Here is a 20,169-nt window from a genome sequence, read left to right on the forward strand (position 1 = left end):
CTTAAAGACACAATTTGGTTTTTCGCAGTGCATCAGTTGAAGAATATCTTCTTTCGGCCATAACTAACATAAAACTCTCTAAGATGAGTGGATCCTGAGATATAGCCGCTTACCTCGCTTATTTGCCCACCCTGTACAGACGGCATTGATATTTTTCCACAAGTTCAAGATTAAAAAACGAGTCACGTAGTGGCGAGTTTCCAACGTTTCTCTTTCAATGTATTTATGGGACCATCCAGAATTGCATTGTTGAGATTGTTTCTTCCCGGAAAACTCGAATGGCGTCATGTACCACAACTTTTTTCAGCTCTCAATACTATTGGAGGACGCGTACCGCTGTCTACGCGAGGATCAATTCCCTGGCCCGCCAGTTCTCCAGAACTAACTTCATGTGTTTTCTACATTTGAGGTCGCATGAAAAGTTGGATTTACAATAATCCAATGGAGATTTCTGAAAACTTGAGGCAGAGGATTTTGACCCAGCATATAAAATATAGATTTTTTTTGAGGGTAACAGTCACTGAAGTACGTAATAGGCTACATGCCTCAATAGAAATCGAGGCAAGCAATTTGAACAGTACCTTCGAATATTCTTTGTATTTTTTTAATATTTCTGTGAGTTGAACATTAAAGTTACCATCACGTTATTTTCTGTTTTTATTTAATTTCTTGTCCAATCCTGTGGAGGAGTTGGTAACAATGGTAACATTTATACCTTTTAAGAAAGCTAATGAAACAAGGAATTGATATAGGTATGTAATTTTTACGCCAAATTACATGAAGTTTTTTCGAGTAATAAATGACTGATTCAAAGAAAATCTCCGAAAAAAAAGTTGTGGCCACTTAACACCAGTTATTTCTAAAATGGTATAAGTTTTGGGCATATAGTAATAAACATAGATAGAGCAAGTATACGCAATTTTTACATGTCCCCAACATGGTTAGATTACGTTGTCGGATTGTGATATATTTTCAAATTAACAATTTTACTATATCGTTATGAATGTATATTATATTGAATGAAAAATATTTATTTGTGTGATTCCCTATTAAATATGCAAATTTGAATATTTGGAATACGATAGTTATCTTAATTGTCGAATTTATAATAAGCGGAATATTTATTATTTTCTGTATCTACCTGCAGAAATCCAAGGTTTCGCAACTTTTGCTCTCCTAGTGTCATCGGTTGTTTCACGTCGTTTGGCGCGCTTGAAGTTTGTTTTCTGAGTTCCTGGTATATTAAGGTATTAATCTCAATATATTTGGAGTTAATATGAAACGTTGATTCACTATGGGACATAAGAAGTGCGTTCTGTGTGGAAAAACTCGCGAATTGAGTGATATATCGTATCACTGATATGTTTGCATTTCCGCGCGCTTCAAGTCAAATTTGATAGTTCATGTTGGGGACAAAATTTGCTTACTGAAAATGACATATGCTTCCTCTATCTATGTTTATAACTCTGAGGGGTGGTACGTTTGCAGGTTTTCATACAGACACATTTTACTACTTATATCACTTACCCATATAAGGGTGGTTCAAAGGAAGCAATCGTATGTCTTCCAGAGATATTGTACCGTTGTCCCCATCGTCGAATTCCACGGACACGAACTTGGGATCCAGTTCCTGGTTTGGTGTTTCCGGTTCAGCCACGCTGCCCGGATATAGACACCTGTACTGCTGACTCCAATATGCGCACAGGCGGGTTCCAGGTCTAAGTTCCTCTGTGCTTTTCGGGGCGATTTCTACGATCTGAAAGGTTAAAACCATATTAATTCCACCCGCACTGAATGGGGATCAGTCCCGGTTTTGGCATGCAAACCGGACTAGACCATCAATATAGGAAGAAGCAGGAGAGAGAGAGGGCGATTTTTTCGGATGGCTGTCTCGAAAAAATTCCGCAACGCGCCCTTTTGACTGACTTTATCAGATATAGAACGTCAAAAACGGTAATGTTGGAATTTGCAGTTTCCGACACTTTTCAATACGTATTGTGAAATTTAGTTTGATTTAAGAAGTATAATAATAGTAAATAACTGACACACGCAAAATGGAATAACGATACAAGAACTCAGAGGTACGAAAGACCAAAAGGAAACACACTTTGAAAATACGAGAGCGAATTTCAACAGTTATCTTCTTGGTCTTATCAAATACAGGAAAAAAAAACTTGAAATATCATTTCACAATTTTAAATTCTTCATGCATATTTCGGGTTCATCCCATTTTCAAAATTTAAGGAAAAGGTCAGTGATCTATCTATCATTTAAATACAGGGTGTTTCATCGGGAACAGAAATACTTAAAAAACAAATAGAGGGCACCGACGTGGATCTAGAAAGATATACATTTATTGTCGTTGTCTTTGTAACCAAAATACAGGATTTTTATGATTTTTACTCGTTTCTTTTAACTTCTTCTTTTATCTTTATTATCTTCAGCTCGTTTTCTAAGAAAAAAATACTTTTTGGGTAGAGCAGCGGGTACAGTCTCCCGTGCAATTGCCTTGCCTTTTTCCTGTTTTATTTAGCTGTTTGCTAAAATTCATTCTTTCGTCTAGAGTTACTCCTGGGTTTTTTGCTTCCTTTATCCATTCTATCGTAAGATTTTCTATTTTGAAGATTCCTGCTTTCTGTTTTTTTACTGTTGTTCCTTCAAAATATAGTTGTTGCTTTCCGAGTTCTAATGTGATAGATAGTAGATAGCGGTGTCATCTGCAAACTGGGCTATCTTGAATCTATCCGTTTTTGGTATGTTTGCCATGTATGAGTTGAACAGCAGCGGTCCTATCACCGATCCTTGGGGAACTCCGGCTTCAATTAATCTAATCGTCGACCTTGCACTATTGATATTCACTCTAAATTTTCTATTTGCCAGGTACGATTTTATTGATCCCGTGAGTTTGGTTGGAAATTTCATCAACTTCATTTTGTATATCAGACCTTGATGCTCCATTTCATCAAATGTCGTTTCTATCTACAAGAATATTCCACCAGTGTCTGTAAAGAGAGAACCCCCTCAGTGCTCTCTATTCGTCTTTTAAGTACCTATTCCCATTTCCCAATGAAACACTCTGTATTATGATACAGGATGTTTGACTGTTATTAATAAATAACAGATGTTAAAACCGGATACAACCGATATGTTTTTCAATTGTTTGTTTGAAATTGGTAATATTTAGTTATACATGTGTTGATTATATTTCTCGAAGTCCCTTGATTTACTTTTTTCTTGTATGTAAAAGTTTAGTTTTATTGAACTCAATAAACAATAAAGTGATTGCATATGGTACAATGAATTGAAAAATCAGTTGGAATAAAAAATGTACTAGACGGGATTATAACAATAATACAAAATAAGTCCACAACAGGCAGTACTATTCATTTATCATATACAATCACTTTATTGATTACAATAAAATAAAACTTATACACACATGAAGTGAATATTTAATTGAACTTTTTAGGAATTCTAAAAATATAACCAGCATATAAACAACAATTGCCAATCGTAAACGATCTACTCAAGTTTCGCTTGTCAACGGTTTCAACATATGTTGTTTAAATTATAATTCACTGCAATTTTCCTTCTTTTGACAAGCATGTTATCTTGAATTAAAATTGTGGAAAAATAGTCAAGTGTTTTTTTTTTAAATGAGGATGATAATTATTCGAAAATAGTACAAAATACTTACTCGAAGAGAATTCTAAATAAATATTCACTCGAAACAAGAAAAGCCCTAAAATATAGAACAAGAGGCACTTAGGTAGGGTGAAAGATTAAAAAACATGTTTAAAATTTCATCAACTAACTCAACTGCAATATATAGACCTAATTCTTAGTTCTTCATCAATATGTACTTTATGCTTTTTCTTTATTAATCATTCTTTCATACAACCCCAAAATGATGAGTTTGTAAGTTGAAAATTAAATTTGGTTTCCAAAAAAATGAAGTTGTGATTGAGTTTATGCAATCTGTTCATTAAAAAGTCAAATTCGTTTGTTATTTGTTTGATTCGGAGAAGTTTTTGCATATTCATAGATTATTTCCAAACGAGAATATTTCTGTTCCTAACAATGACAAAAGCAGAGAAACTACTCAAGCCAAAATTGCTCTTCTTAACGCCCTGTATCTCAACAATCAGTTCGAGCATTCCTCATTGGACACTACCTCCTGAAGGAAATTCATCAATTTCTTTGAAAATTTTCAAGCATCATGAAATAAGTGAATAAAGATAAAAAACAATAATTCATCTCAAACAAGATCTAGAAACCAAATAAAAAATGTTTCAATGGTGATTCACGAAATGAATAAAATTTTACTGCAGAGATCGTTTGACTCTGCGAAAATCTTATTATTCGGACAAACATGCAATAATGAAAGAATATAATTCAATAGAAAATCTATAACAACAAAAGCAGCTAGACAACAAACAGCAATATATGGTGCCTCAAATCTGGTTTACTTCAAAAGTAATTATAAAGAAGAATATTTTCATAGAAATAAATTACTCTTAATGGTGAGTATGGAGATTCAGTCGCTGGATTTTAACACCATCCAAATGTTCATATGGAAAGGCGTTCCTCTAAATAAACGAATTTCCAGAAACTGTTCTCATTATTATCTAAATGAAAATATCGGTTACGTATTTATAACTACTTGAAAAATTTACTATTGGGACACCACATATTTTCTCAATTTGTTGATCTTACTCATAGTTGATGTTCTCTTCTGCAACCCAACCTTCATCTTTCAATTTGTTTTTAATGCTCGAATTCAAATATCTCGTTTGGAATCCTCTGATTTCATCAACACATTCAGAACATTTTGAAAGATAAACGCTTAATATTCAGCATAGACATTATCAACTATCATTATCTTTCAACCGTGTATCATCACGAACCTTCTTTATTTTATAATATCTCTCTATATATGGATTCAGTTCGTTTCGCAAGTAAAATCATTTCAATCTGAAAAAACAGTTTTTTTCAACATTGCAGTTTTCAAAAAATGTCCAATTTCTGGTTTTCACACATTCCAACGGTAGCTAAAGATAATATTACTATTACGAATTGGAATTACATTGAAGACACAATTTTTATTAAATTGATTCTGATTCGAAACATAATGGATTTTATAATAGGAATGATCCAATTAAAAATAGTTTTAATGATGGCAACACTGCATATCATTTTTTGACATTTCTTATGTCGTTCAGTAGGTTATGTTAGTTGTTCAGTAGGTTAGGTTAGGTTTCTCATGTCGTTCAGTAGGTTATGTTAGTTGTTTAGTAGGTTACGTCAGTTGACCATGGAAAATCTTAAACTATTTTATCAAAATCAGTGTTCATTTGTGAATGCTGAATAATGAGAGAAAATTAAGAAGAATTCATAGATGAAATTCTTCAATTAATTGACTCACTGTTTTGACTCACTGTTTAGCCTATTGTAGACAAATTTGAAAGAGGTACCAAGTACTGCTTATTACTTGGCACTATACTCTTATATCGTGTAAAGGAAATTCACTCTCAAATTTTTCTACAATACGACTGATAGTGAGTCGATTGACTGAACAATGTTCATGTATAATCCATCTCAAAGAACCAGGCAGCAGCCTAACAGAAAAATTGTCAACGGTTGATTTTTCTGAATATTTCGTATTTTGTAAAATGTGATCTCCCGTACCAAAAAGTCTATGGGTCCTACTCAATTCTATGACTAGTTTTCTAGATACATGGTGTCGATATTGGAAAATGGCATTTCTTTAAAGTAACATTTCTCGTAGGAAAGCTATTTGAATGAAACAAATATTGCTTACCCATTAGGTAATAATTTCAGACTGGTTTCAAATAAAAATTATTGTTGAATACGGGGTGGGTCAAATTCAAAATGAAATTAGTTTAGTTCATAACCCTGTAATAAAAAATGTCGTCCGTGGAATTTTTCAATTGTTTGTCATGTAGTTTTTATTGTATACAATTTTTTGACAACTTTTGTGATACCGATCGCCCCTTTAATATATTACCCTGTGTTTCTGAAAAATTGATGGTCATAGCGAAGCCAAAACTGGTTGACATTACAAAAGTATACTCGAACTAAGAGCATAATGACAAAAATTTTGAAAATTCCACGCACGACTTTTTCAAATGCAGGGTGAATTATTCACTAAACGAATTTCATTTTGAATAATTTTTATCGAAAATCAGTCTAAAATAATAACTTATGGTTAAGTTATGGTTAATATTTGTCGCGCAAAAGTGTTACATAAAAGATTTTTCCTACGAGGAATGTTGCTTTAAAAAATGCCGTTTTTAACTTTGACACCCTGTATCTCGAGAACTAGTTAAAGGATTGAGTTGGACCGATAGACATTCTTATTCAGGATGTCATATTCTACAACATACAAAAAATTCAGAAAAATTATCCATGAAAATTTTTCCATTAGGCTGCTGTCTGATCCTTTCTCTCAGAATTTACAAATCAGTACTGATTTTGATTGAACAATTTACCAATTTCCTTAACGTTGTTGAAGTGTATATTTCTTCATGAATAAATATTTTAACCTACAGAACACAAATGACATAAGAAATGTCAAAAAGTAAAATACAGTGTTGCCATTAAAACCATTTCAAATTGAATCATTGTTATTGGAAAACGTTTATATTTCGTTATATCACAATTCAATCGATTGAACTATCAAAACATTTTGAGCATGATTTTAATTGGAATAGAGCTGAATGCACAATTCAATAAAATCCGAAACGAAGGTTTTTATTTTGAAATTATTGACATGAACCTATTTTCTTCAAAGTAAAATCGTTCCATAAATATTTTGGTAGTTTGATCCAATGGGATTTATATGTCCAGTGATATAGTGCTATATCATTTCCTGAGTCTCCTGCGAAATGTTACGTTGATAACGTAATGAGAATCACAGTAATTTAAAGAAAAATATCGAAATTACCCAATTTTTAGGTGACCAGAAAACCAACACAGTTCAGATTTTGAGTGTTGACATGAGAAACCAATTTCGAGGTTCGTGTAAATTTTCAAGCTGAAAGAATCATAGAAAATTCTGGAAGAATATTTAGCAAATCTATAGTATTGTCACCTTCCTGTCACAATATTTTTGTGAAAATTCGATCAAAATTGGTATTTTTAGTGCTTAATATCAATTTGGGCCATTCGAAAGATCAAGAAATTAGTAATATATAGGATTATAAGAATAATTGATATGAGATAGAATGAAAACAACTAAGGAGGTCAAACGAAAAATATAAGAAACATTGATTAATTTATTTAACAATGAAAGAAACAACATCACAATAGTCATGAATCGTACTTGTTCGATCTGTCAAAACCTAAATATTCGCTTTGAGAATGAATAACACAACACAGTAAGCAAACAATATGAAAAACCGAAACAAAACAAACGTGAAGGCCATATATAGAAAAACATTGTCGGTACGTGTTTTCAAACTAGAGTTCGAAGGTTCGCAAATACAGGGTTGAAAGACGTCGATATCATAGAACTTACTTGACACTGGATTCTCGAACTGTCAGAATACTCATGCACAACTTACGGAAACTCTGTCATTAGGCTAAAAATGGCTCAATATATCCAATTATAAATATACCTTCACTCAAAAGTGCGCATTTATGTCAAATGTAACTTAATCCAAACAAGAATCGGACGTGGAAACTTCAAATTATAGAGTTGTACGAAAAAAAAATGATGCAGGGAGAGTCTTATTCCTTTACTGAACCCATAATATAATATGTTAATATGACCGTCTGTTACATACTTCATCTAGATCTCGAACCGCGCAGTGTGTTCAATCTTTAGATAAAAACCGGTCTTGCAGCTTCACTAAGTCTTACTATCTTTGAATAAGATCTCGATTTTAAATGCCCCGTACGAGTTTTTCCTCTCATATAATATGTTGTCAGCTCACGCTTGAGCTACGACTTGAGGAATTTCACTGTAGGGTTGCTGAGAATGCTAAGCCGAGAGGATGCCGATGTGAAATTGTTCACTTCTTCTTCAATACATCATTTTGTGACGAAGAAGGTTCGAATTTTAATACGAAAATTCTCTTTGTTTTATTTTATCATGATTTTTTATGTTTTTTATTAATAAACATTATTATTAATATCATCGTGTTATTTTGGAGGATACAGTTATGTCCCAATTTCGTCTTTTTTATAACTGTATCATAGTTTGTGATTTATGATGAGAAATTTTAAAACATAGCAAACTCTCACGTTTAGGCAATGCCCCCTCATGCTATTCATGATGGATTAAAGTGTTTACTGATTTATTTTATTTCAAGGTTTGTAGAAAATTATGTTTGATTGATTGTACTTCATGTCTCAGATCCGTCAAAGTCCGTGGGGGCTGGGGTAAATTTTCAAGCCTTCTACCCATGATATCCCAAACATGCTCTATGGGCGAAAGATCGGGGGATCTGGCCGGCCATGGCAAAATAATCACATGGGTCGCTTCGTCAAAGTGTTATCTCACGTTTAATAGCCAGATATACCAAAACAGAAGAAAGAGGGAGCATCATCCTGGCTGCCACACTACCACAAGTCACCACAAGAGTGATGTGTCCAACAAAAAAAAAAAAAAAAATGACGAAAATGCACAGTGATGTGTAACGAGTTAAAAAGGAAATTATATCCAGCCCATGGTTTGATGTAGAACAATTATTAAGTTCAGTTACCAAGAGGAAATCACACAGCTAGCTTTTAGAAGACGCAACACCGCGCAGATTGGAATATTGGTAAATGGTCCAATGTTTTATTTTCTGATGATTCAGGGTTTGGACTCAATCCAGATTCAAGAGGAGTTCATGTTTGGAGAATGTCGAAAAATGTTGAAAGGATGCAGCGTTAACAAGAAGTCCACATATACAATGTTAGAATTATTATGGCAAAAGGCGAAATTTCATTTCATGGAAGAACAGATATCTCGTTTTGCTGGAAGGGGTTCTGAATGCAGGAGCCTACATGAAACATCCAACTGTTGTTATTCCATAAGCTGCTGCAATTGTGGCAGATTTTCTCTCATGAATGGCATTACTCGTCAACACAAACAGTTCGTAAAACCAATTTTCTAGATAACTAAAGAATTCAGACTTTGCCATGGCCAGCTCAATAACTTGATTTGAATTCGATTTGAGTTTGGGATATGATACGAAGATTCATGGTCAAAATCAATTTGATGGTAGAAATGAACTCTTCTCGGTTCTACAAAAAGCCTGACAGAATATGTCACACCATGACACTAACAATTCCAGAATTTAATTTCGAATATGTCTAGGCGATGTAAGACAGTGATAAATCTAGAAAGGGATATACTCTCCTATTAACTTACTGAAACGTCTGCTATTGGAATTTTTCGTTTACTTTTGTTTTTTAAATTTTGCATTTTATTGTTTTAAATTCAAGTTTGTTGCTAGAAGTATTCCCTTTAATTAATCCTCACAAAATATAAATGATAGTTTGATTTTTCTTACCTCGTGTTATCACATCAGAATAAAAATATAGAGAATATCTCTAGATTTTTGCCATGTGTTTATGTGTTCAATTCATAAATAGTCCTTTTCTGATAAATCAAAACGAAGCCTTTTTTCATCGTGGTTGGAAAACCTTACCACATCCATGGGCGCCCACAGGGGGGGGCCAGGGGGGGCCATGGCCCCCCCCTGATATTTTGATTGTCTCATTTTTCAGCACAACACCCTCAATATAACTTTCTCAAACCAAAGGGCAAGGAAAAAAGGAAAGTTATATGGATTCACAACAATTTTCCGGTTTTCAATGACAATCATGGACGCCTTATCGTTTTTCAATAATTTTCATTTTGCCCCCCTGAGAAAAATTTCTGCGGGCGCCCATGACCACATTATTTCATTCTACTGATTATTATACACATAAGGTTTGGTGTTGAAGATAGAATGCGATGGTTTTCTAATTTCAAAACAACCACCTTCTACATTTCCGAAATTTGTATTTTGTTTGCAAAATGTGGTGGTATGAATAGACTTTTCTGCTAACCTGATAGAACCTTATACGTTATATCTATATGCCTCAAAATTGTGAGCAATTTTTAAGTTTTATTCGATCTCGTAAGATATTTAAATCATCCATTAAAATTAAATTGAATGTTCGCTCGCAAAATATACAATTCTTAATTGAGAAATTATGAAGGATAGAGTGGATTTTCTCTAAGAAATATTACTTATATTTGGTACTATCAATCACGTGTGCCTTTTGGATTTTATGAGTGTAGATTCAACAGTTTCCGAGAAAGAACTTCTTATTGATCAAAATATTTATCTTCAATTTATGGATCAGGTTCTAGAGCTAGATGAATCAATGTAAGATAGAAATCGTTTCAGGTACTAAACTTCAGGCAAGTGGTTCGTTCATTTGATCGAAAATTCATTGGCGTTAGAAAATTGCTTTCCAAGCCACCTTGATCTTTTCATACATATTCTATATTTTTCGTTAAACTGAAGTTCTTCAAACCGAATATTTTTGCAGTAAAAAAAATACGAAACAAAAGCTTAAAATTTAAATCCATCAATTTTTGTTCTACTAAAATTGAATTAGGCCTTCTCGATTTTATATTTCATAAAATAAATATAATAAAGGCTTATTGTGTATCACACTTCATTTAAAAAATAAAAGGCTTTTTGAGTTAGCACAACTATTTCAACAGACAGATATTGCCAAGATAGTTGTTCCAGCCTGTAGATTGAATCTTCTATAATGAAAACATTGCAGTATTAAAATACATTTTCTGAAGAGAAGGGTCGATGGCCCAAATCTTCGAAGCCTGAAAATCGATGGTGTTTTTGTATTACCACAACCAAAGCTAAAAATCATCTTAGAACAGAATACTTACAGCATCCCTAAGAATTTCTTCCCTCGACATGATATGCGGTCTGTTTCCCCTCTCCCCATCCAGAGTTATGGAATACACATCTGGAGGTTGAACAGCATGCATTCTGCCAGCGTAGAACAGTCCACCCATCGCTGTCAGCACCCTAAGGTTCTCCATCTCCAGGTGTTCTGGCGTCAGCGTACAAATGTGCGGGTCTTCTTCTGCAGGTTCTTCCTCTTCTGGCACCTCCGTTTTTACAACCACTGGTTCATCTTCCTCCTTCTTGGTCAATTTCGCGTCTGGTTCTTCTTTCTCCATGTCCGTTTCCCAAGCGGATTCGTCTTCAAATGTTTTGTCCATTTCTGGATTTGTCTTTTTGGCTGATTCTCTGACGAGTATATTGTTGTTGTTTTTGTTCTTTGTCTCGACGAAAACACTGGATTCGTCGATGAATCGTGGTGGGCTATCAGAAAACGATAGTCTCATTTGTAATTTTTCCTTTGCGGCCATCAGGTACCCTACAAAGTTGCAGGTTTTCGGTTTCTTAGCTACTATAGTTTCAGTTGGGATGTAGTGCTCTGATATCCTTTTCGGCCTTCCAACTTTTCTTTTCTTCGACGATGATTTTCTCTCTTTGTCATGGGAATCCCGTCTACCCTCCACAGAGCTTTTCCTCTTGATACTTTTCGACTTTTCTTCGATACACCAAGTATAATTTTCGGTCTCTGTGCTTTCATTTTCGGTTTTCGTTTTTTTCAAGACTGACAGTTTCGTTGGTTTGACACTCTCAGCTACGCAAAGAGTAGGGGGTTTCAGCAGAAGCGACCCCTTGACTTCAGCAGGATCTGGCGTGGTTTCAACAGGATCCAGCTGAGGTGGCGGCGTCTCAGTTCTGTCAGAATAAGAAGACTTCTTCCTCGACCTCTTCTTCGAATGATGTCGGTGCTTCTTGTTGCCCAACTTCTTCAACTCCTTCTGTTTCTCCTTGAATTTCCTCTGCAGATCCGCCAATCTGATCCTCATGTCCAGTTCTAACGCGTTCATACAAGGCCAATCTGCCTTACAACAGCCATTTTGATTCTTACTCGCGATATATTTAGCCACAACTTCCTCCGTTTTGGGGTCATGGCAAGATTTGTAATTTTCCAAACGACACCTACACTTAAAATCACCCTCATTATCACATGATTTGCTTTCACTAGCCGACCTTTTCAATTTACTCTTCTTCAAACCTACATCTACCTTAAATCTACGTTCCTCATCACTGTACTTATCACTTTTACGTTTCTTGTGCCTTGGTTCATCTGAATGCCTTCTGGACTTTCTCTTCTCTTTCCTGGATGTTTTTGCGTTCGCTTCGCCTAATTCTGAAGACTCCTCTAGAATTCTTTGTTCCGCTAGAGCGCATAGTAGATCGAGACCTACCAAGCTATCCTCAGTTGGCTTGTGTTGAGTTACACTCTGACCAACTTCCTTGGGTTCTTCGTTTTGAAGAAACTCCTTGGGTTCTGGTTCATCAATACTGGATCTTATCTCTGATTTGATAGAGCTTCGACAAGATTCGAATTCTACGATGCTGTTGGACAACAGCTCCAAACCGCTCAGATCTGGTTTAACACTTTCTACCTCAGGTTCCACCTGTTCCTCAATCTTCGGCTGTTCTTTCTCAACATGAGCTACCACAAGATTTACCGGTTCGTTATTTTCCTCGAATTCTGTTTGTACTTCGGTTGGTGCAGGAAATTGTTCGACCTCATCAGGTGTATTATTCATTTGGGGGTCTTCTTTCTCGGTTTCTTCTTCTTGGTACTCATTAGAAGCATGAGCTGACTCTATGTTGACTTCCGGAAGAGTGTGTAAAGTATTGTCATCTTCGCTGCAGATTGGACTATCAGTTTGGTTACTGGCGTCTACCGCCAGAGGTGGTTCTTCTACCTGGCTAGATATTTCCGGTGGTGGTGTCAAACAAGGTATCGGCGACGTCACCTGAGATTTGCAAGAAGTTTCCACTGGTTGAGGTTGGGATAATATCAGGTTAGGAGGGTGCTGGTAAATAACGTGAGTTGTTACAAGGGGTGCTATGCTTGGGTCAGAGAACATAGCACCAGAAGTGCCCGACATGGAACTGATAGTCTTCGTTTGATCGAGAGAAGACGCATCAGCTTCTATCTTTATCAGTGTGGTAGAAGGTAAAGGGATCTTTCTCTTGGTATCTGTAGCAACGGCCAACAGTCTGGTACTGTGTGTTTGTGTTTGCTGATGGAAAGTCGCGCTGCTCGAAAGGTAATCTGAGGTAGCCGAGCTCAGTAGCTGCAGTGGCGGAGGAGGTAGGGGAGGTAACAGTAAGGGGGACTGCTGAGTGTAACTAGGCCAAACGACCGTCTGCTGTTGTATAGGTTCTGTAACAAAAAAATCAACCTTCTAGAGACAGCAACAACATCGTCGTTTCTTGTGAGAACGAGGAATGAGATCAGCTTTGGTCAACGTGTTTGTGTTATTGTTGATGTGAAGAAGCGCTCAAGGTTTACGAAGGACAAAGGTCTGGGTTAAGATGAAAATCTAACTAACCTAAGCTTGTGGTAGTGGGCAGAAGTAATAACCCTCCACTTGTGGGATCTCGAACTAACTGAAAGCCTACAGGAGGCATAGGTACCGGAAGTGGAACCATAGATTCCATGGGGACGGGGGCTAAAACAAAAAATAAAATAAAATAATAATATAAGAAGAAAAGAAAGCAAAATAAATATCGAAAGCTTGATCTGTGTTTTGGTTAGTGTTGTTGATAGTAAGTACCCATGAGCAGAATTAAATAACTAAAAATGTTTAGAAAAAAAGACTATGAATGATCGATTTGTAGATTCAAATAATACCAGACGGACTATTCCAATAGTTTGTTTCTGAAAATTCAAAGAATAACTTTGAATACAACATACTGTCTTTTCCGCTCCTTAACTATATACATACAGATTACATAGCGTTCGATTTGAAAGAAAAATAAAATTATATTCAAATAATCGAAAAAATTCTTTTTTATGAATTTTCAATTCATTATTTAGTGAAATGTTGTCGGAGAAAATTATTTTTGAAATTAGAGTATTTACCTCTTACCTGATCCTTCTTCAATAAGTATGTATGACTTAGTTACGCGGAAAAAAATAACTTGACTTTCTCTTATTTTAATGTTATTCTCATCGAAATCATTCTTGATGAAGCTTTATAAGTTGTATTGCGAAATATGCAATGGCGTATCTACACTTTGATAGTAGGAAAGCGGCTTCACCCTTTTATGAGCATTTCTCGATTTTTTCCAATTCCTCATTTGGTATGTTCTTCCACATATAATTTTTGCTGATTATTTTGTTTAGCTGGATTCTTGTTATACCGAAAGTTTTCAGTTTTAAAACAGCCTGATGTATGAAATTTGCTGACAATTATATTTATTTTACTTGTTGTGTTGAATTATTTGACTTTGAATGTTTCGATCACAGAGAAGTAATTCGAATTTTTCAAAATCAGCTGCACTGGATATTTTTGCAAACATCCATTTGAACTCATTGTCGAAAATGCAGAAAGAAACATGTATTACTCGAAGAAAAGCACTTTTTCTACTTTGACTGAAATTGTTAAGAGGGAATACCACCACGTGGCAGCTCAGTTCAAAACGGAATTAGAGATATTTCTAATTATAAATCACCGATTTTATGAGTTTTTCACATAATTTCCTTAATAATAATCTACATGGAAGAAAGTAACTATTTTGCTAATGAAAAATAAAAAAAAAATTCGTAACTTTTCGTTTTTCGCAAAAAAATTGATGATATGGTATTCCTAGAAAGCACTGGTGTATTTTAAAGATATTCGTGATGAAAAAAAAACAACTAAAAATCATTACAAAATAGGTTAAACTATAATTTCTTGAAATTTGTCTTACAGTGCTGCCCTCTACTTATTTGCTCCTAAAATAGAAAGCAGGCAAAATTAATGTAAAACTTCGTACACCGTACAAAGCTTGGTCAATGCAGAGCGCCAGAGAAGAAATGAATGGTTACCAAAATTTGACTGAAAAACCACGTGGTAGTAATCCCTCTTAATCATAATTTCTTCTGGAATAATCACTTTCAATTTATTTGAAAAACCACTGACCAGAACGTATTTATATTGAAAAAATTCCTAATTTAAAAGAATCTTTTCTATGAATAATCCATTCAACTAATTACCTATTTATCTAGTTGATATTTCCCATTAGAAATTTTCATTTCTCAGAAGGCTTTTCATTTATCCCTCGTTCGTTGTTTTCTTCCAATAAAAAGTGATAACAGAATTCGAACAAATTGCAATTTTACCACTTACCAAGGTACTTAGTGATTAGCTATGAATAAAATCAATCAAGAAATACATTTTAAATACCTACTTCCCAAACACCTCTCAATCCAACCCTATACCGAATAAAAAGCATCAGTTAATTCTCCAATTCCTGCTGAGAAGTGTTATCTAATAGCCAATGATTATAAAGTTGATAATAACAAGCATTATAAACTCACCGGGGTATTGCCACAGAGTGGGAGTGGCGAGGGAGGAGCTTTGCGCGCCTCCTATTGGCCAGCTCGCTAATGCTGTGTTCCGATCCTCCGAGCATTGTAATAGCGTTCCTCCTGCGGCTCCTCCTGCTGTCAAACTTGCAGCCATGTCAGCCTGCGTCGATTCTACGGTATAAGTGGAGTAAGTTAGACATATTAGAAGATTTATGAACAGCAGAGTGTGGATATCGGCTCATGGAACGGTTCGATGTTATGTTAATGGCTAGTATCGCATAGCAGACTGGCGATTCGAGCGAGAGGTATGGCGAATATGTTTCGTTATTATCACAGCAGGATTTTACTATCAGGAATCCATTTATGGTAGTAGGTAACGATAGGCAAAAATCAAGAGTGCCTTCAGAGTATCAGTTTCAAAGAGGGCGGATATTTAGAACTGCTTAATGATATACAGGGTGTCACCAAATAAGTGCAAATATATTATTTGCAAATTAAGAGGGTGCATTTTGGTAGCAAATTTAAAGAGTCGTACGCACCAAAAAATAAAAAAAAAATTGTTTCTTGAAATTGCAGAAGTGGAGTAAGTTAGAATGGTTCTTTCGAGCATGATTAATTAATGAGAAGGATACCTATGAATAATCTTTTCTTATTTTGTTGTGATCTTTCAAAGAGGTGAAATATCAAACCACTAGGTACCTATTGCATTTTTCATGTAACATTTCTCAATTTAAAAATATTATATGTTGAAAATAAAGATTTATCGCGAACAATTTCAACACTTGTGTCAGTACAAGAAATGGTTTACAAAAAAATTTCAATGTGTTCATTAAATATTGCTTTTTGAAGGGAAAAAATACAGTTGAAGCAAAATCTTGGCTTGATGAAGAGTTTCCGGGGTCTGCAGCAGGAAAATGAACCATCATTGATTGGTATGCTGAGTTTAAACGTGGTGAATTGAGCACCAAAGACGGCGAATGCAGGGAACGCCCCAAACAGGCTGTAACCAACGAAAAAATCAAAAAAGTTCACAAAATAATATTGAATGACCGTAAAGTGAAGTTGATCGAGATAGCAGACATTGTGAAGATATCATCTGAATGTGTACATCCTATCATTCACGAATATTTGTACATGAGGAAGTTGTGTGCAAAATGGGTGCCGCACGAGTTCACAATCGATCAAAAGCAACAACGTGTTAATGATTCTGAGCAGTGTTTGAAGCTGTTTAAGTGCAATAAACCTGAATTTTTGCGTCGATATGTGACAATGCATGAAACATGGCTCCATCATTTCACTTTGGAGTCCAATCGATATTCAGCTGAGTGGACTGCATTCGATAAACCGAATCCAAAGCGAGGAAAAACACAACAATCAGCTGGCAAGGTTATGGCATCAGTATTCTGAGATGCGCAAGGTATAATATTCATTGATTACCTCTAAAAGGGTCAGACCATCAACAGTGATTATTATATAGCGTTATTGGATCGTTTAAAGGTTGAAATCGTTAAAAAACGGCCCCATTTGTTTAATCTAGACAATGCATCGTATCACGAATATATGAAAACAATGGCGAAATTCATGAATTGGGCTTCGAATTGCTTCTGCATCCACCGTATTCGGCAGATCTGGCCCCCAGCGACTTTTTCCTGTTCACAGACTTCAAAAGAATGCTCACTGGAAAAAATTTTAGCGCCAATGAAGAAGTAATCGCCGAAACTGAAGCATATTTTGAGGCGAAAGACAAATCGTACTACAAAAATGGTATCGAATGGTTGGAAGATCGCTATAATCGCTGTATCGTCCTCGAAGGCAACTATGTTGAATAAAATCGAATTTTGCCAAAAAAAATGTGTTTTACTAGTGTAGACCGGGGACTTTTCAATTGGCCTGTTATGATGAAATTTACAGTATTGTTGTTGAGTAGGTACCTACTCCTATGACAACAAAGGGTTTTTTCAAGCTACCATATAATAACGTTAAAATCCAGTTAGGCGTCGTCTCATATAATTAGTACCAAATAAGACTGCTAAGCCTTTCAAAGAACTAATAAATGTCATAACTGTTATGTTTCTCAGAAAATTTATTGACAGACAACAAAGGATAGATTAAAGACCAAATTAAATCCACGGCTTCTGAGACGCCGACTTTGAGGTCTACTCTATTCCCACAGCGGCAAGATGTTTTTGAGAATTATTACTATTTTTAAGCACGCAACGCAGGTGGTTTTGAGTTGAAATAACACCGTTTTAAAAATATAGTAGGTAGGTTGGTACCTAGTTACGATCAAAGGATGCTTCTGCAAACGATAAAATTATAATAAGCGTCTTGTTATTTTTTTCTTACCACGGTCAGATACCTGCAATTCTCTGAATTTATGAGACTGAATGCAGGATTTGTCGTCGAGATATTCATGAGATCGTCTCCCAGGGGAGACCGAGAAAAGTCTCGTCTAAAACTGACTTATAAGCATCAATATCCACGTATAATTATTCAAATAATTCAACTAAAATCATATTTATTTGTAAACTGAATTTTGATTGAGCTAAAATCTCATTTCGCCAATAGTCAACAATACTTTTTAGAATACTTTTAGATACTCAAAATACTGAAAATTTGGACCCTAGACACTTCCGCCATTTTCGGACGTCATTTTTTGGCGTTCATTAATATGGGTTTTCACAAAATTTATTGAAGGTGAAAATAATGCTGATCTTGTAATTATTTGAGCCTTAGTATGTCAAATTCTAGTAGGGCCGGCAAAATTTTAGAGGTACCCGGGCCATTTGGGGGGGGGGGGTACGTTCCCTCAGTCCCCCCCCCCCCCCTGGATCCGCGCCTGAAAGCAAGGTAATCAAATAGTATCGGATAAACAGTTGCCAGTTGGTGAACGTTGCCTCTTGCAAACAGGCCATGAACCGCTAATAGTATACATACATGATATTTAACTAATTTTTATTTCGAAACAAATTAGTATGTTTCAATAATTCGAAGTTTTCTAAAGAAACGAAAAAAATTCAAGAAAATAGGAGCAAGTTATGGTGAAGGTAGAACATATTTTCTCGTTATTGGTGTCCACAGTTAATATATTATTAACAAAATGAGGAAAAGTCTATTGAATAAAACTATAAATATTTTAAATATACAATTTAATCAATGAAATTTCCTATCGAACTAGATACTCCCGACTATTTGGAATAACTAATTTCATCATCGATGCTCTTTGAATAGTTAAAAATATTCAAGGAATTCTTGAGAGAATAGCATGAATTCAACGAGTATTTATACATTTTTTCTTAAGGTGCAGTAAAAAAAATCCTGTACTTTTTCAATAGATAGATAGTTTAGCTATCTGTATCTCGCGTTGTATGAGTTCGATCGGGTTCCACTAGATGGCGTTAGTAAGATGAGTACTACAAAAACTTTTCTGTCAGTTTTGTGATTAGTTGACTAAGTTTAGTTTGAGCGCGCGTCAAAGATGGACACTAGCAAAGAGAAAATTCGCTATATTTTACAGTTTTACTTCGATGAAAGCGAAAATGCAAACCAGGCGACTGAAAATGTAAATATTGTTTATGGTCCTGATATTGTAACAGCCGTGTCACCAGCAATTTTGATGTCAAAGATGGATCACGCTCTGAGAGGCCAACTTTCGAAAATGTCGATAAAATCATGGACATTGCCGAGACCGACAATCATGTACGCACTGTTTCGATTGCTCAAGAGCTAAAGATTGCACACAAAAAAAAGTTTGGAACCATTTGCACAAGGCGTGTCTCAAGAAGAAGCTCGATGTAAGGGTACCTACGAGTTAACGCAAAAAAATCCCATGAACCGAATTTCCATCTACGAATCACTACTGAATCCCAACAAAATAGACTCATTTTTGAAACGGTTGACTGGTGGTGAAAAGTGAATCACTTACGACAACGTCAAGCGAAAACGGTCGAGGTCGAAACGCTGTGAGCGGAAACGGTGGCCAAGCTAGGATCGACGGCCAGGAAGGTTTTGCTGTGTGTTTGGTGAGACTGGCAGGTAATTATCTACTATAAGCTGTTCCCCTACGTCACAACTGTTAACTCGGAACTGTACTGTAATCAATTGGACAGTCTGAAGGAAGCAATTGGCCAATAGGAGAGGAATTGTGTTTCATCAGGATAACGCCAGAGCACACACATCGATAGTGACTCGCCAGAAGCTTCGAGAGCTTGGTTGGGAGGTTCTTATGCATACACCTTAAAGTTCGGACTTGGCACCAAGTGATTACCATCTGTTCCTGCCCATAGCGAACAAATTTGCTTCAATGGAGTCTTGAAAATCGACTGTCCCAATTTTTGCCAATAGGGATGAGGGCTTCTATGAGAAGGCATAATGACATAACCTTCAAAATGGCAATAAGTTATGTCGAAGCTGAACTGTCAACAATTGGACCATCTGAAGGAAGCAATCGACCAGAAGCGCCTAGCTTTGGTCAATAGGAGCGGAATTGTGTTCCATCTGGATAACTCCAGGCCACATCGATAGTGACTCGCCAAAGGCTCCGAGAAAGTGTTGGGAGATTCTTATGCATCTACTTTATAGTCCGGACATGGCACCACGTGATTACCATCTGTTCCTGTCCATGGTGAACAATTTTGGTGGTGAAAAGTTCGCTTCAACAGAGGTTTATGAAATTCGACTGTCTCAATCTTTGGTCAATAAGGACAAAGACTTCTATGAGTGAAGCATAATGACATAACC

General features: G+C 35.7%; 1 protein-coding gene across 5 annotated transcripts in view; it reads right to left on the reverse strand.

Moving 5' to 3' along the window:
- LOC123682980 (protein winged eye) overlaps positions 1-20,169 on the reverse strand; it is a 186,377-nt gene that overhangs the window by 12,862 nt on the left and 153,346 nt on the right. For 4 of the 5 annotated variants that reach the window (XM_045621842.1, XM_045621843.1, XM_045621845.1 and 1 more), the window contains 4 exons: positions 15,439-15,600; positions 13,466-13,585; positions 10,919-13,296; positions 1,528-1,756 (listed from right to left, as the gene is read on the reverse strand). In XM_045621842.1, the coding sequence (XP_045477798.1) occupies positions 1,528-1,756; positions 10,919-13,296; positions 13,466-13,585; positions 15,439-15,600 (2,889 nt within the window). The remainder of the gene's footprint in view (positions 1-1,527; positions 1,757-10,918; positions 13,297-13,465; positions 13,586-15,438; positions 15,601-20,169) is intronic. The other variant, XM_045621844.1, reaches the window with a different exon arrangement.

The sequence above is a fragment of the Harmonia axyridis genome, chromosome 6 (genome assembly GCF_914767665.1).
Source record: "Harmonia axyridis chromosome 6, icHarAxyr1.1, whole genome shotgun sequence".
Taxonomy (NCBI): domain Eukaryota; kingdom Metazoa; phylum Arthropoda; class Insecta; order Coleoptera; family Coccinellidae; genus Harmonia; species Harmonia axyridis.